Consider the following 17,061-nt stretch of genomic DNA (forward strand, 5'->3'; position numbering starts at 1 on the left):
TTCCAAAGCTCTTGGGCCCTTGACATGACCCCTACCCTTCTAATAAGGGCACTCCATCAAGCCTTACTTGTAGATTCACAACTCCTCACATTTTGATGACAAATGTACTAATAATTATGGTAGAAGGGATAAATAAGATGACCAAACCATTCCACTGATTCCCTTGCCTCCCTTAAGGTGCTGAGATCTCTCCTTATTTTATGACCAAATCTCTCTAGAAGTCTTATTTCTAAATGAGGGAAGCTCATTTGCTTCAACTTCCTCGCCACACGCTTACCTTCTAAACCCTGCCCTCCTCATACCCATGAGGGCTGTAAATTCTATATAATTCAGTTCAGAACTTGGAGGAAAGAGAAAACCACCAGGAAAGCAGGGTGGTGAGTAAAATGGTTCTGATTAAGTGAGCCAAGTGTTGTAGGGAAAGAATTAATTACCTGTTAATTATCTGAGAGACTCCTGTGTGCACCTAGCATTGTGCCAGGCATTTCAGGTTTCTAAAGAAACATCAAGGGACTTCCCTGGCAGTCCAATGAGTGAGACTTTGCCTTCCAATGTGGGGGAGGGGGGGGGGCTGGAGGGGTGTGGGTTTGCTCCCTGGCCAGGGAGCCGGGATCCCATATGCCTTGCAGCCAGGAAGCCAAGGCATGCATCAGGAGCAAAGTTGTAACAAATTCAATGAGGACTTTAAAAATGGTCCACATCAAAAAAAAAAAAAAAAAAAAAATCTTAATGAAACGTCAAAAGTGACCTCTGATAAAAACCTACCAAGGAAGGTGAAACTGGGAAGTCTTCCTCTGGAAGTGAGCTTTGAACGGAGTTTTGAGGAGTGAGTGGACTTGAAATAGAAGGAATAATAATCATCGGAGGGTGGGGCCGCAGGCCTGGAAGCATGAAGGGAGAGTGATGTAAATACTTGATTTCAAGGAGGCGCTTGCAAACCAGGCAGAGACCCGTTCCATGAAGGTAATTTTGAGCTCTTCAATTGTCTAGTTCCCTATCTCTTCTTCCCTTGAAAGCCAAACACCTTTAGTCTGTTTTCTCACCTCCCTCTTATTTATGAATCCATTCCAATATGGATTAGCTAATATCCAATATCCTAACTGTTCCATGCAGACTGCCTTTGATAGAATTCAAAGAACTTTTGAGTAATAGGTTCTGGTGCAATAATGCTTAAATGAATCTGGGCAAGTTACTTAAACTCTCTGAGCTTCAGTTTTCTCTAAAATGAGGATTATATATATGCCTTCCTCATAGGGCTGTCAGAAGGATTAAATGCACGTTAAAGTTTTGTTCAAGAATTGAACATTGTCACTATTATTAATCATCTTCTTTGATCTCTTAGTTGTATTGGATACTTTTGACTACCTCCTCCTATCTTAAAATACTCTGGAGTTTGCCATGTTGCATGTTTGTTTGCTTTTCTTCTACCACATTAGCAGCACTGTGTTAGTTTTCTTTGGCTGCTCTTCCTCCGTCTGATCCTGTATGGTGGAGCTCTTTTTGACTATCCCTTTATCTATTCTCAGTCAAAACTCCTTGGCAGGGCTTCCCTGGTGGCGCAGTGGTTGAGAGTCCGCTTGCCGATGCAGGGGACGTGGGTTCATGCCCTGGTCCAGGAGGATCCCACATGCTGCGGAGCAACTAAGCTTGCACGCCACAACAACTGAGCCTGCACTCTAGAGCCCGCGCGCAGCAACAAAGACCCAATGCAGCCAAAAATAAATAAATAAATAAATTCATAAAAAAAGAAAACCTCCTTGGCAAAACTCTTCCTAGGCCATTTCATCCATAACCACATGTCCTCTGTTATCTTCTATATATTAATTACCTTTAGGTTTATCCCTCTGTTATCTTCTATATATTAATTACCTTTAGGTTTATCTCCAGTCCAGACGTCTCTTCTGAGCCCCAGTGGTACCTGATATAACTTTTCAGGTGTTTCATGGTTATCTCCAACTCAACGCCTCTGAAACCAAGTTCACTTCTTCTCAGCCACCTACACCTGCACCTTCTCCTCCAGCATTCCCTATTATAAAAAATGACATTCCTTTTCATTCTAGTCAGAAACTTGGGTTTCTTATCCTTGTCCCTCATCCCAGTAAATCACCAAATTCAGCTAACTACCTCCAAGAAAAATGTCTTTGATCTATCTGCTTCTCCCCTTTCCATTGCTATTCCTTACCTAAACCCAGGCTCCCAGCAGCTCTGGGACTCCCTCTCCACAGATTTCTAACTGGCCTCCCCTAGAGCCCTTTTGCTCTCCTTCAACCCTCTCTCCCCACACAGTAGCCAGCTACAGTCATCTCTTCTTTCAGTTAATCAAAATGTATTAACAAATAGAAATCTAATCATGTTCCAACCTAGCTTAAGAGTCCTTCAGTGGCATTTCAGTCGGCACTTCAAAATAAGCCAATTGTTTCAAAGACTTAGGGAATCTTAACCACGCATAAATACATGCATGATTTTAGACGCAGTTTCCCCGTTGTAGGAACTCACTCCAAAGTTAGCTTATCCTTATTTTGTACTAAGTGCATGCAAAAAGTAGTGAAGACGTTCATAAACAGTTTCACATTAGAAATTGAGCAGTACGAGTGCTGTGACTGCCTTCTCTTATCCTCGGACCACCGGCGCCTCACACAGCATCTGGCCCAAAGCATGTCTTCAGGATTTGTTTGATACATGATGAAAAAGGGAAAAGGCTGTCATAAAGTTCCTCACAGAATTGAAATATGATCCTCAGAAACCAGTTTGGTTTTAAAGTACAGTCAGGAAAATGTTTTCCCCTGAGACAGCCAAATGTTTACTAGCACTTGCATCTCACATGAGCTGCAGTAACCTATTTGGCAATGAGGAAAAAAAGGAAAGGAACGAATGTGCCAGGCACAGTGCCTGAGACCGGATGAGATTTTTTTAAATGCACAAGACAAGGTTCCTTCCCTCCAGGAGCTTCCAGGCCACTTGGAGAGAGGCAACTGTCCAAATATTTAATATCTGATTTCTTGGCTGCTCTTACGGACAAGGCACTGTGTCCTTCGTAGGTGTAAAATGGTGAGCAAAAACAGACCTCTCTCACTTCACATCTAATGAGGGTTGGGAAGCACACATTAATCAATTACATGAACAATAATAATAGCAGTGTCACTTATGTAGTGGTTAGTGCATGTCAGGCACATTTTTTGTACTCTATATAATAACACTCTATGAAGGGGCCTCTTCTTTTTATGGATACAGAAATTTCCGCAAAGAGAAGTTAAGACACTTGCCCAAGATCACACACCTAGTCCAGAGAGTCTGGATCCAGGATTCATTTTTTAACCACCCATTCTACTGCCTCCATGCTGTGTGCTAGATGGAATAAGCATATTCACAAATATAAGGTCCATGAAGGGAAGACTGATGGTGCTGTAAGAACATATGACAAAGGCATCCCACTTGTCTCAAGTCATCTGAAGGCTGAGTGGTGTTAACTAAGCAAAGAGGGGAAGCAGGAGGGGGCACTGACACAAAACTGGTAACGACAGAAGGGTGAGTGTGGAAACACCTGGATATAGTTCACGGGTGGTGGTGGTGGGAAGCAATCTCGGACGGCATCACGGAGGAGGCAGATCTAGAGGAGGAAGACCTGGAAAAATCCATGGAGTGGGTAGAGAAGAGAGGAAAAGGAAACACCATGAATTCAGAATGAACCTAATGAATTTTGGACATAGGGAGACAATGGTGTATGAGAATTGTTTCAGTTGTGAGCAGCAGACATTCAATTTGAACTACCAAAGAAAACAAGGACTTGACCACCTTGAGTTGCTGAAGAGTCCAGGATACAGATCTGGCAGCCACAGGATAAATGATGTCCTTAGGATCTCTTTTACATTTCTCAGCTTTATTTTTCTTCATTCTCAGGAAGTGGAAAGATGGCAGCTCTAGATCTTATCGTATCAGCTCAGCAAACTCAGGAAGGGGAGCACTTCTTTCCCCAAAGACCCAGGGCCAACTCTCATTGGCTCAGTTTATATTACATCCTCGTAGCTGAACCAGTCATTGTGGCTGGGCCATGAGGTGCTCTCACTGGCCAGGCCTGGATCATGTGCCTTCATCTGTTTAGTGCTAGCCTATGTTCCGTCTCTCCATTTGCCCACTTTTCCCAGTTTTAACTCTATACCTTTATACCAGCTGGCCCCTATATGTGGAACACTTTTCCTCAAAGTTCTCTTATTAGCTTGTCAACATTTTCATCATTTTACCTCTTACCACCTCCAAGTAATGTTTCCTCCCTGAACAAGATTGAGGTTACAATTATTCTTCTTCAACTGATGCCTTTTCCAATTTAGATCTGTGAATACCAACCTTGTAGTAGTGTAAAAATGTATTTAATTATTCATGAGTCTGACAAGATCTGCCGTGTTCAATTGATTTGCTGTGTTTGTAATTCACTGCCTGAGTTTCAATCTGGATGTTTGTCTATATTGAACACTTCAGTTTTAGGCTTTAGGCTGTTAAAAAGCATGCAAAGGATGCCTTGCTAACGTAGCACTCAGTAATCGAGTGGTGTTCAATTTTCATTATGTCAATGGCATTTTCAATCCTGTGGACTTTGCTATCCATTATGCCAGTGTTGGCAGAAATACTGAACTCTATTATGGTATAAAATTTCCATATCATTTAAGGTTCTGGCTTAATGCCTTCATAGTGGAATGTCTGTGAAATTGAGTCCCAAGGCCTGGGTTTTAGCCTTGAGGTTGCTCCTGAACTTGTTTTATGACTTTCCTCAAGTATTTAAACCTTTCCAGGTGTCAGTTACCCAACTGGCCATAGCTTGGGTGTTTTGCTGCCTTTTCCTCTCTTTAAGGTGCTCAGCCAGATGAGCACACCAACTTCAGTTGTAACATTTGGGGAACATGATTGAGGTAGGATACTTGATACCCTAAGCCTTATTTTACTGATCTACAAAAGGCGATTATAATAGCATCTATTACCTGATGATTATGTTGGTGCCTGAAGATTATGAATGTAAAGCATCATGATTGACAATGGTGAAAAATCAAAGCGAGCTATCATCATCCTCAGGATCTGTTTGGAAATAAGATGTAGGCAGAATGACTTAACATAAGCAGGAATTTATTCCTTAAATCCATTAAATATACAGAGCCAAGATGACCCCAAGGAAACTTTAGTCGCCGTTGTTTGTCTTATTTCCATCCCAGGTCCTAGGGATGTTAGCAATCGAGGGTTCTCAAATCTTACAATGCCTAACACTAAATAGATAATGGAGGACAGGAAGCGTGCTATTTTCCCAGTATGTTCCTCTTGGTTAGATAAAAGCTATCTTCAATCATATTACGTTCTCCTCTAATTCGATTTGTCATTAAATATATTGGTTTAAGAATTATCACGCGTTGCGCTTGTACAACTTCTCTGTTGAAAGCACTGAACTGCAACCTTGTATGAGAATTGTTTCACACCTTCGGAAATGGGCTTCTCCACTTCACAGGAACATATCTGCTAAATGGTGTGGATTCGCGCTTTGAGTCAAAACCCACGACCTTTTATACAGGAAATGTGTATACGCCGATACAATGACCCTTCTCAAAACCTTAAAGAGGTTGGGTGCCCGCAAGAGAGGTAGGTATTTCTAGAAGACGCGGAAAAGTTTGGTTTTCGTTCTTTCTAGATTCAAATCGCTCCTTGGACCGTCCCTAGTCCTTGTCCAGAACCGAGACTTTCCCTTTGTACCTGCTAATGTCACAAACTGGCCGAGCGCGCCGTGGCTGGCTTCCCCTCAGACCCAGATTCCTGTCCCCTCCCGGCGCCCTCGATCAGGCAGCCGGCCCGCGGCTGGCCAGGGCTCTGGACACTCCCGTGTCCTGACCCCATTTACTTCTTGGGTCCCCGCGGGTGCCATTTGGCTGGAGCCCCGGGGAGAAACGAAAAGTTGGATGTAGTCACCCCTACCCCTTGCCTCCTCCACTCGCCCAAACATAAAAACCCGGGGCTGCTGGGTGCCGCGCGGCAGGAAAGAACAAATGAAGACCGAAAGCGGCCCCCTGTCCCCGGCGACGTGCCCCGCTTCCCCGGCCCGAGGGCAGCCCCTTCCGCCGGCCGACACACCACGCGGGCGCGGTCCCTGCTTCCCGGGCGGTGCCGCGGGCCGGAGGAGGCCGCCGACGCGTCGGGGTCCGCGCGGGGGACCTGCGGCAGCCGCGCAAGCGAGGGCCTGGCCGCGCATTCCAACCCGTTCAGAGTGAAGCAGGACAGCAGAAGAGAAAAAGAAAAAAGGCCGAGCCGAGGTGGCCGGGGGCGCGGGCGGGCGGAGGAGGGAGGAAGAGCCGCGGGGACCCGGGCCGGGGCCGGGTCGGGGCCGGGTCGGGGCCGGGCGCGCGGCGGGAGCGCTCGGGGAGCGGGCTGCACGCGGCGCTCGGACCGCCCCTCCTCCCGGCGCCGCCGGCCGCGGCCCAGGCTCCCTCGCTCCGCCACTCCCCGCCCCTCCGCTCTCCCTCCCGCCTCCCGCCTTCCCCGCCCTCCCCTCCTCCTCTCCTCCCTCCCGGCCTCCCTCTCCCAGCCAAACTGAAAGCCGGACCCCAGGCCGCCTCCCCGCCGCCGCCGCGCCGCCGCCGCCGCCGCTGCCGCGCCCGGCCTCCCCGCGAGCGCTTCACCATGGCCGGTCCTGTTTTCACCTTATAAAGATGGCGGTGCGGGATCGCTGTAACCTTTAGACTAATGACTGTCCGAAACATCGCCTCCATCTGTAATATGGTGAGTGGCCGCCGCCGCCGCCGCCGCCTCGGGGGTCGCGCCCCAGGCGCGGCGAGGCGAAGAAAGGGAAACCCGAGTCGCACGCCCGCCCGGCGGCCGGTGGGGGTGGGGGCGGCGGGGGCGGCGCGGCCCCGCCAGAAGTTCCCGGCCACTGGGCTGGGCGGGCCGGTCGCGGCCCCGAGCCCCCCGCCCCCTTCTCGGTCCCGACCGGGGACCCCGCTTGCCGGCCCCCGGGCCGAGCCGCTGCGCCTCCGCCCTCGGGTTAGGGTGGAAGCGTCTTGGGGGGGGAGGCAGAACCCGGACGTCCCGGTGGACCGGGTTGGAGGAGAAGCTGGTGGCTGGGGGGGCACCCATCCTGTCCTTGCCACAGATAAAGCCCTGCCGGACTCCCTGACCGCCCTCATCTCATTTTTGGGTTCACTCCTTAAACTGTATTTAAGATTCACTTTGCAGAGGCAATAGGTGTATCTGGTGAAATCTGAAATGTGATAGAGCTGTAAAAAAGTGCAAAATTGTGGTTAGGGAAGTGAACTTCTACCTGGTTTAGGAAAGCATGGCATTTGCTTTGGATGCCTCAGTTTTCCCATCTGTGAAAGGGGGACAAGGTTATAAGGCAGTAACAATTAGAGGCCCTAAGGGTGGGGCCGGCTGGGGGCGTGGAGTTGGTCTCCAGGATTATCCTGCCTGATCCACCGTAGACCCAAGCGCGGACTGGTGGGCGTGGACACAGCAAGGGGACCTTGCTGGGCTCCGAGTTGGACTGGGTCCATGACGTGGTGAGCACTTTAACTTGGGTTTCTCTCATTGCTTTCCCTTCGTTTTCATTTTCTACAGGAACAGCCTCCAGCCCTTGGGTCCCCAGGGTGCATCCTGCTGGTACCTCTACTTGTCAGAGCCTTGGAGAGCACAGCTCGCCCCCTGGAGTAAGGCATTGCCTTCCTGTGCAGGATGAGAGAGTGTGTACTTTGCCTTGGCTCTCCAGGGTTCCCCTGCCCCGCATCAAGTCTCCCCTCCCCCCAGCTGAATGGAACACATGCTCTTTTAATGCCATTTTGGGGGAACCTCCCTTGAAGCTAATAATACAGGCCACTAAAGGGAATCTGAGGAGGCTTGATTGAGAAGCCTGGGAGTAAGGTGATCTGGCTGCCCTTCCCCCATCACCCAGCTTTATAAATCTTCTGTCCCACATTCTGTTGCAAGATTAACACATGGGAAAGGAGCATTAAGGAGCCATGTGTTAGCTCAGGGGTGGAATCAAGACCCACTGGTGCTGGCTTCAGTTTTCAGCACCGTTGGACGTGGCTACTGCTGTGGTCGGCAGAGCAGTTGCTGGGCCTTCCCAGAGTGATAGCTGCAAAGGTACTGGTGCAGGACCAGCTGTGGTGAGTGGCTCCTGGCACGTTTACATTTCCTCTCTTCCTTCCCTTTCCACACAGAGACAGGTCTTCTGCTCCTTGCTGTCGAGTGGCATTAATGTCGCTTGGTGCAGTGAAAAGATCCTCTCCATCTCTCTGTCTGCTAAGACCAGCTCCTGAGGGGAACTCTGAAACCAGAGCATCTCCAATACTCTCTTTCGTGCCTGCTGGGGTGGCCTTGGGCTTACAGGGCAGTGAAGCTCTTGGTGGTGTTCCTGTCCTGCTTGTGTGTGGTGACACCTCTCTGTATTGAAGCAGGCTGGAAACTTGAGAGCTAACATGTCCCAAGATGAAGTCAGTCCCCTGCTTTTTTTTTTTTTTTTTTTTGGCCCTCAATGCAGTTGGGGCTTCTTGGCACACCTGAGTAGAATGTCACAACCTGTTTCCAGTAAAACTTGGCCAGGGAGGCAAGCTGCAGGGAGGACATGAGAGGAGCGGGCTGGCACTGTGTCTGGAAAGTTGGTACCTCATATGGAGTCCCTAAAAAGGCCCCAAATTTAGGGTCATCACCCAGGTGAGGTGAGGAACCAATAATTCATAACTAGGGAGTCTTACGTTTCTAGTTTCTGTATGGACACTGTGCCTGGAGTAAGTGATATGAAGAGCTTGGGCCCTAAAGTCAGACTTCCTGGGTTCAATGACCTGCTTCTAATATATACTAGCTTTTTGTCCTTGAACAAGTTGCTCTCTCTACTACTTTCCTTATCTATAAGAAGGGGATGATAATGGTTCCTACCTCATGGGACTGTTGTATTAAATGAGTTACTGAGCCTAGTATGTAGCAAGTACTCATTGAGTGTTAGTTGTTATCAACATCATCTTTCTCGTTATTATGTCATCTTCAGTGGTTTAAAGGGCAATGGGTTTGATGTCTTCTTGTACCTGATGGAAGCAGCCACTAAGATAACCCACATGTTCATTTATGCAAACCAAGCTGACTGCAGTATAGGGAGGCTGGGATGGGAATCCTTAACTCCGCCCCTTATAAAAGGCTGCTCAGGTCAGTGTGGCCCCTCCCAGTCTTGCTTCCCACAGAGGAGGCTGGGTGATGAGGAGACTGCTGTCTTTTCACTTGATCAAACATACGTTTTCATTGGACCTCTCTTTAGATTCTTCACTTGATGATGAATTGTTTCCAGGTAGGTTTTCTATGGGTCTCTCCTCACTGTTTCATTTCTCTCTGGGGCTCTTACTGATCCTTCCCACTCCCAACTCCATTTGGTCCCAGCTGGTCTGAGTCGTAGTTAGAACGAGTGGCAGTTTTTTGGGTTTTTTTTAAGCAGGTCATTTGGCATATTTTAAACAGGCTGATGTGTGTCCAGAAAGAGTGTTAAAAGATATCATCCTTCTAGGTAAGACTTGTACAAACCGACCTAGCATTGAGAAGTGGATTTGTTTCATCCAGCCGACAAGAAAGGACCCAGCAGAGCAGGAAAAACCTTGTAGCAAATCCTTTGTGTGATTGAAAAATAAACACCTTCTCTTTTCCCCACACTTCTTGTGCCAGTTTTAGGTACAGGAGTTGTGGAAAATATTCACATCCCTCCGCTTGTCCCCTACCCCACTGAAGTTTTATAGTCCATTGGCAGTTTAATGTGAGTTCCCATTTGTTTTAATTTCACTTCGTGGGAATTCCTGCCATAGTGATTCTTGATCAACTTGCTTAGGGCTTGTCAGCTTAGCCACACAGCGTTTCTGGTTCAGAGATAGTAAAGCTTGTTTGGCTGGTGTGTTGTAATTTTTAAAATGTACTAGCCGCTACCAAGCATAAGGAAATGTTCCTTGTTGATAATCCTGACTTTTGTCCAGACCAATGGATTTAACTTCCTACATATTTTTATGGCCCTACAAATGGAAGGTTTTTTAGGGGTAGATTTTGTTTGAAGAGCCTGAGAAATTTTCTAAAGAGGAAGCATTTGTTAGGAGAAACCAAATGTGCCCTCTAGAAATGTGACTTGTACTGATGCAAATTGGCCTAAATCATCAGATCTTAATTTCACTTGTAATAGCGCTTGTAAGTTGTGCCATGGAAGAAATGCTGTGTGTCAAATAGATTACATTTTGTTCCCGAAAATGGCCATCTGTTGAGGACCTTTATATTAGTGTTGGCACGTATTATGTGCAGGTACTTAATTGAATGAGGTGAGTCCCTGTCCCCAAGGAGCTCAGTGGTTTCTTATCTTGTGGGTAAAACATTGGTAAAGATGAAACAATTTCAATACAGTGTGGTATCCACAGGGATAAGGGTTAAACAAAATCTCAGAAGCGATTCAGTGGACTAATGAACACAGCAGGATGTTTCTGTAATATAGTTTGCATTTGACTCAAGTTTGACTATTTTTTTAATTTGATATGAGGACATGATTATAGTCAGCGTAACTTAGAACTGGAATCTGTGCCATTGGGTGTTTCTCCAGCTAAGCCTGAGTCTAATGGTGCCTCTGGACAAATTGTTATATTTCTTGGGATCTTAGTTTTTTTCCTCAGCTTGTAAAACTGATATATATATTTTTGGTTGTCAGAAACTTCTTAGTGAGTAGTAGTTTCTGGAGTCTTTACTTGAGTGGCTAACTACTTTGTTTAAAACTGTGTTGAATTTACCAGATATGACCATTTCAGCATTCATTGAACAACCCCAGGATATTATTGGACATCACTATGAGTGCCAGATTTGAATTCTTATAAATAGATGAAGTCACCTTGATATGAAAGGGAAGTAAAATTAGTAAACATTTGTAACAATGCTAGAGGATCTTTATAGAGATCACTTTATGTTGGTAAGTCAGTTACTTATTTGAGGCAAGTGTTTTGAGAATAGTTGAAAAAACTTTTTAAAGTTATTTAAAAATATGTAAATCTCAAAATTTGGAAGAGATAACTTGCTTCTTCCTCTATTACTGTTACTCCTTCCTGTTGTCAAAGATAATAGGAAATCGTAAGTTGAGTTTAATATATCAGCTCGGAGAGGTTAAGGTCATGTGTGAGCGTCTCCACTGATACTTGTCAGATTTAGAAATTGCAGCCTGAGGTAGCATGGGTTAATGTTTAAAGAAAAATTCTGTTCTTCTGGCCTCTCAGATCTAATATGGAGGAGTTTGTGTTGGGTTAGGACCTGACAATTAGGTCTACAGATTCTTCTTTGTTTTTCTTGGAATCGTAAGGGAAAACAAAGCTGAATGACAATATTTAGTTAGAATTAACGTGATACCATTTTCTGGATATCAACTATGTGTGTTCCAGTTCACCCAAACACTAAAACCTATTTATTTTTCATTAATGTGGAATTTTGGTGTGTTTGGGTTGTAACTGAAAGTAATTTTCAGTTTTGATTCTCTTGAGCAATTAAGAGAAGATTGTCTAGTTCACGTCTTCCTTCTCCCTCCCCCCCCTGCCCCAGTCTGTCTAGTTAGTTTGAATGAGTTGAGGTTTTATGATGGTATCTAATTCTGTGGTATCATCAGAAAGGTATCTCTTGGTGGTTTTATTTCTGGCCTACCCACGGAGCCAGCCCAAAGCAAATCGATTGGGAGAGATGTAAAAAAAATGGTGTCTTTTAGTCTAGTTAACTTTTCTGGCCTAAATATTTTATGTAACTTCTTACAATAAACCTTCAGTTGTGGTGGAACCAAATGCTAGTCTAAGGGTTTGAAAGACCTTGCTGATCTTTTAAGAGAATAGGCCACCCCAAAATGAACCAGCAAAAACGTTTCTTGAGGCAAATAAGTTCTGTGTCAGCAACCAACCCCGGCACTAAAGGCTTTTTGGAATATTTCTGTTCTGGGATTGTGGCTTCGAATTTTGGGGACATCGTAAGTCCTCTACATGGAATTTTACCACAATTCTGAGAATGATTATTTGCCATGGGTAGTTTGAAGAGTGAGAGGGGAACCCTGTTGGTTCTCTGAGCTTTCCATTTGTAGGTTCAACCTTCCTCCTGCCCATCAAGTTCTTTTTTTTTAAAAAAAAAATTTATTTATTTGGCTGTGCCTGGTCTTGGTTGCGGCATGCGGGATCTAGTTCCCTGATCAGGGATCGAAGCCAGGCCCCCTGCGTTGGGAGTGCGGAGTCTCAGCCACCGGACCACCAGGGAAGTCCCCATCAAGTTCTGATTCTACTCTCAGAACCGCCAAATGCTTTCAAGTAGCTCAGACTTGGGACCCTTTTTCTAGGTGGTGATAAATTTCAGGCATACAGAAAAATATGGAGACTGATAAGAGTGAACACCCAGTATCTTCCATCCTGTGAAGAAATAAAATATTACAAATACAAGTGAACCTTTCTCCATCTCATTCCCTTCCCACCAGACAATGACCACTATTCTGAATTTGGTGTTTATCACATGTTTTTATACCTTTACTAGATATGTAGGTATTCATAAACCAGATTTGAGTATTGCTTCCTCATGTTTGTAATGCTGAAAAATTTGTTTGCTTTTGTTTAAGTAATGATTTTGAGGTTTATCCATGCAAATACATGTAATTCTAGGTTATTTTAACTTCTGTATAATATTCCATCACATGAATGTGCTACAATATATTTATCCATTTTATTGTTGGATTAGAATTTTGTATGTGTGCCATGACAGTTTTGAACCTGTCTCCCTGTGCATCTGTTTAGAGTTTCTCTGTGGCGCATACCTAGAAGGGAAATGGCTGGGTCAAAGGAAATGGGCATCTTTGACTCTAATATATTGCCTTATTTCTCTCCAATTTGCATTCCAGCCAGCAGGTTTGAGAGTTTCAGTTGCTCCACATGCTTGCAGGCACTCAGTATTGTTAGACTTAATGTTTTGCCAGTCTGATGGGTGTGAAATGATATCTTTGTGGTTTAAAATTTGCAATTTCTTGTTTTCTAGTGAGGCTGAACATCTTTTCATGTGTTTATTTTGCTGGGTTGTTTTTTTCTTTCTTTTATTAATTTTTTTAACATCTTTATTGGAGTATAATTGCTTTACAATGGTGTGTTAGTTTCTGCTGTATAACAAAGTGAATCAGCTATACATATACATATATCCCCATATCTCCTCCCTCTTGCGTCTCCCTCCCACCCTCCCTATCCCTCCCCTCTAGGTGGTCACAAAGCACCGAGCTGATCTCCCTGTGCTATGCGGCTGCTTCCCACTAGCTATCTGTTTTACATTTGGTAGTGTATATATGTCCATGCCACTCTCTCCCTTCGTCCCTGCTGGGTTTTTATTTTTTAATTTTATTAAAAGAAAACTTTTTATTGAGGTATAGTTGATTTACAGTGTTGTTCAGTTTCAGGTGTACAGCAAAATGATTCAGTTATACACACATATATATATTGTTTTTTAGATTCTTTTCCATTATAGGTTGTTACAATATATTGAGTAGAATTCCCTGTGCTACACAGTAGGTCCTTCCTGGTGATCTATTTTATACACAATAGTGTGTATATGTTAATCGCAAACTCCTAATTTATCCCCCCTGCCACCACCCTTTGTGCTGTTTTTTTTTTTTCCTCTCTTTTTTCTTTTTCAGCCGCACTGCATGGCTTGTGGGATCTTAGTTCCCTGACCAGGGATTGAACCCGGGCTCCTGGCGGTGGGAATGCCAAGTCCTAACCACTGGACCTTGAGAGAAGGCCCTGCGCTGGGTTGTTTTGTTTGTTTGTTTGTTTGTCTATTTATTTATTTATTTATTTATTTATTTATTTATTTATTTATTTATTTATTTTTGGCTGCGTTGGGTCTTCGTTGCTGCGCGCGGGCTTTCTCTAGTTGCTGAGAGCTGGGGCTACTTTTCGTTGCGGTGCACGGGCTTTTCATTGCGGTGGCTTCTCTTGTTGCGGAGCACGGGCTCTAGGTGTGCAGGCTTCAGTAGTTGTGGTGCTCGGGCTGAGTAGTTGTGGCATATGGGCTTCGATGCTCCATAGCATGTGGGATCTTCCCGGCCCAGGGCTCAAACCCCTGCATTGGCAGGCGGATTCTTAACCACTGCGCCACCAGGGAGGCCCTGGGTTGTTTTAAATCCAGGGGCTCCAGAGCAGTTTTCCAGGGCTTGAAAGTCAGGATTGTGGTGTTGGTTTTGCCTGCACGTAGGGAAAAGGAAAATGAAGGGGAGCATCAGGGAGACCAAAGAAAAAGTCAAGCAAGATAAGGATGGAATGGAAGATAGAGGCTGAGGACATGATAACAAGGTGGGGAAAATGTAGCAAAAAGGATTATAGACTAGAATGGAGAAGATAGTCTTGAGTGTTGAGAGGAAATTTGGGATCTTTTACTGTGCTAGCCAGGCCTCAGTTCAAGTTACATCGTTCATGCCTTGTTTAATCGAATTTGGCTTCGGTGAAAATCATGTCTGGGGCCTCTTCCGGTGAGAATAGCATCAAGGCTGGACCTGTGGAGCTTTGTTTACCCAGTTGCTTTTTGAAGTTCTTTTAGAAAGGCAATGTGAAGTTATGTTCTTCTTCCTGAAATACATTTCTTTGTCCTTCAGGTTAGATACACTGTGCAGGAAAACAGTTTTTATCAGGATCTGCTTGAATGTACTTGTGGAATTATGATCTCAAGTATTTAGAAAACATTCCCTATACTTTATTTTAATTTTCAGAGTATGATGAATGTCACCTTATTGAACGCAGACACGTATGGTTTTAAAAATATGAGTAACATTAACTTAAAAAATATACTTGAGTGGTTCTTCGGTGTACGAAAGAATTGTACCCACAGGTGCATTCTTTTATTAAAAATTCAGCCTCTGGGTTTCTGCCCTCAGAGATTTTGATTAAGTAGGTCTAAGGTAGGAAACCTGGAATCTGCATTTTAATAAATATTCCCTCCTCTTCTCACTCCCTCTTCCTTCTGTGGCAGGTGAGCTAAGGATCACAGTTTGAGAAATGTTGCTTTCCTTGGGTAATAACCTTGGCCTCCTAAAAAAAATATATAGCCTATAGAAATTATCTGCCATGTGAAAGGTTTTTTTAAGTCTATATAAAATTATTTAAGGTAGTAATTTAACTTCAAGAGCTATAGATCATTGCCATTCTGTAGATGTATTTCCTGATATTAAATAGTAGAGTTTTATTGCTTTATGTTCCTGTAACAGGGATTCCCAACCCTGGTTATACATCACATCCCCTGTGAAGCTTTTGAAAGTAATTTTAAAGAAGTTAAATCACAAAACATTAGCACCCAAAAAAGCATGGAAAAAAAGAATGTAATTTAATATATGTTATATACCCAAATGCCAACCCTTCAGATTTAACAGACTTATGTTTAATCATATTTGGTTAAGATCATTTTTTAGATATGCTACCTTAAAAAAACCACTAACCACCCCTATCTCTTTCCTATCCCCTCCTCCTAGAACTGACCATTTTCCTGAAGATGGTATGTGTTTACCATGCATGTCTTTATACTTCTATTTATGAATCCATAAGCAGTATATCTGTATGTGTGAAACTGTATAGCCTTTGTGACTATCTTTTTTCACTCAACAATTCTATTCGAGAATATGTTGACACACATACATCTATTTATTTTCTGTTTATTCATTCTAAGGGCTCTTTAACAGTATTTTTTGGCTTCACCATGGTTTACTTATTCATTCCCTTATTTAGGGACAGTTGGATAGTTTCCAGAATATTCTGTCTGGAAACAGTGCTGCAGTGAATGTTCTTGTTCCTATCTTCTTTGCACACATGCCTCCATTTCTCCAAGATATAGTCCCGGAAGTGGAAATGCTGCTCTTAGGATATGCTCGCCCGCAGCTTCCCTAGGTATTGTCAAATCGTTCTCCACCGTAGTTGCATGAATTGGAGCTTGTCTGATAAGGAGCATCTAGGGCTTCAGTCTCAATTTCTGACTGTATGGAGGTGTAGGTAGGTCTGGAGTGGGTTTTAGGCACCCGCATTTTTTCCTTAAGTGCCACCCTTGATTCTGATCAGCACCCAAGGTTGAAAAAAACCCACTATGTTAGACTGGCAACCCCACGAGGGCAGGAGCTATGTTTATCTTATTCACTGGGGATTTCTCAGCATTCAGCACAGTGTGGTAGATTCACAGTAAATAATTATTGGATAAATGAAGGAAGAGATGCAGCATGGGAGAATGGAAGGATTGCCTTGCCGTAAAGCAGTGCTCCTCAAATTGTCTTTTTTTTTTTTTCCCTGTCATGCCGTGCAGCATGCGGGATCTTAGTTCCCTGGCCAGGGATCAAACCCGTGCCCCCTGCAGTGGAAGCACGGAGTCATAACTATCATAACTATTGGACTGCCAGGGATTTCTCAAATTGTCTTGTCTGCAGGAGTTACCTGGGGATCTCGTTAAAATGCAGATTCTGATTCACTAGGTTAGGAGTGGGGCTGAGATTTTGCCTTTCTAGCATCCTCTCTCGTGACCAGATGCTCCTGGTTTGGGGAGCACACTTAAGACCCTAGGGAGAAAAGGAAAACAATTTCTTTTTTCCATACAGCTCTAAAGTGGAGCAGTTTGGGGTTTAAAATCCTGCTTGGTAAATCTCAAGGCCTGTTTCCCCATCTCTTTACAACACAAAATGGCATGATGAAATACCCTCCTCATGGCTTTTTTTTTGGAGAATCAAAGGATATCTTGCCTGCGGAAGTGTTTTGTGAGCTGTGATGCCCTCACGCGTATTACTTTTTCATAATTCTCTTTTAGCGAATGAACATTTTCCTTCAGTTTGTTCAAAGCACAGAGCTGTTGGTATTGCAAGAGCCAATGGGATCCTTTCATTTTGACCTGCCATCTACATTTAGTGGGCATTTTGGGAAAAATAGGATTGGGGAAGGAGGTTGGGCAAGAGCAGAGGCAAAATCCATCAGATGCTGTGGTTCTGACTGCGGGTGCTGAGGAAGTGGGGTTCCCTTCTCACTGTTTCTTGAGTGTGAAGGGCTAGAATGAGGTCACATCTCTCCC

At 44.5% G+C, this 17,061-nt stretch overlaps 1 protein-coding gene and 1 long non-coding RNA gene across 2 annotated transcripts in view; one reads left to right on the forward strand and one right to left on the reverse strand.

Annotated features, from left to right (window-relative positions):
• Positions 1–811: 811 nt before the first annotated feature.
• Positions 812–6,787, reverse strand: LOC132497089 (uncharacterized). Its single transcript, XR_009533564.1, has 3 exons — positions 6,669–6,787; positions 1,870–2,026; positions 812–881 (listed from the first exon to the last, which is right to left on the reverse strand). It is a non-coding gene; the product is annotated as an uncharacterized LOC132497089 (long non-coding RNA).
• The window catches only part of USP46 (ubiquitin specific peptidase 46), a 62,702-nt gene continuing 52,243 nt past the window's right edge, over positions 6,603–17,061 (forward strand). The window contains exon 1 of the mRNA XM_060110003.1: positions 6,603–6,747. Within this exon, the coding sequence (XP_059965986.1) occupies positions 6,712–6,747 (36 nt within the window). The 5' untranslated portion in view covers positions 6,603–6,711. The remainder of the gene's footprint in view (positions 6,748–17,061) is intronic.

The sequence above is a fragment of the Mesoplodon densirostris genome, chromosome 1 (assembly GCF_025265405.1).
Source record: "Mesoplodon densirostris isolate mMesDen1 chromosome 1, mMesDen1 primary haplotype, whole genome shotgun sequence".
Classification (NCBI taxonomy): domain Eukaryota; kingdom Metazoa; phylum Chordata; class Mammalia; order Artiodactyla; family Ziphiidae; genus Mesoplodon; species Mesoplodon densirostris.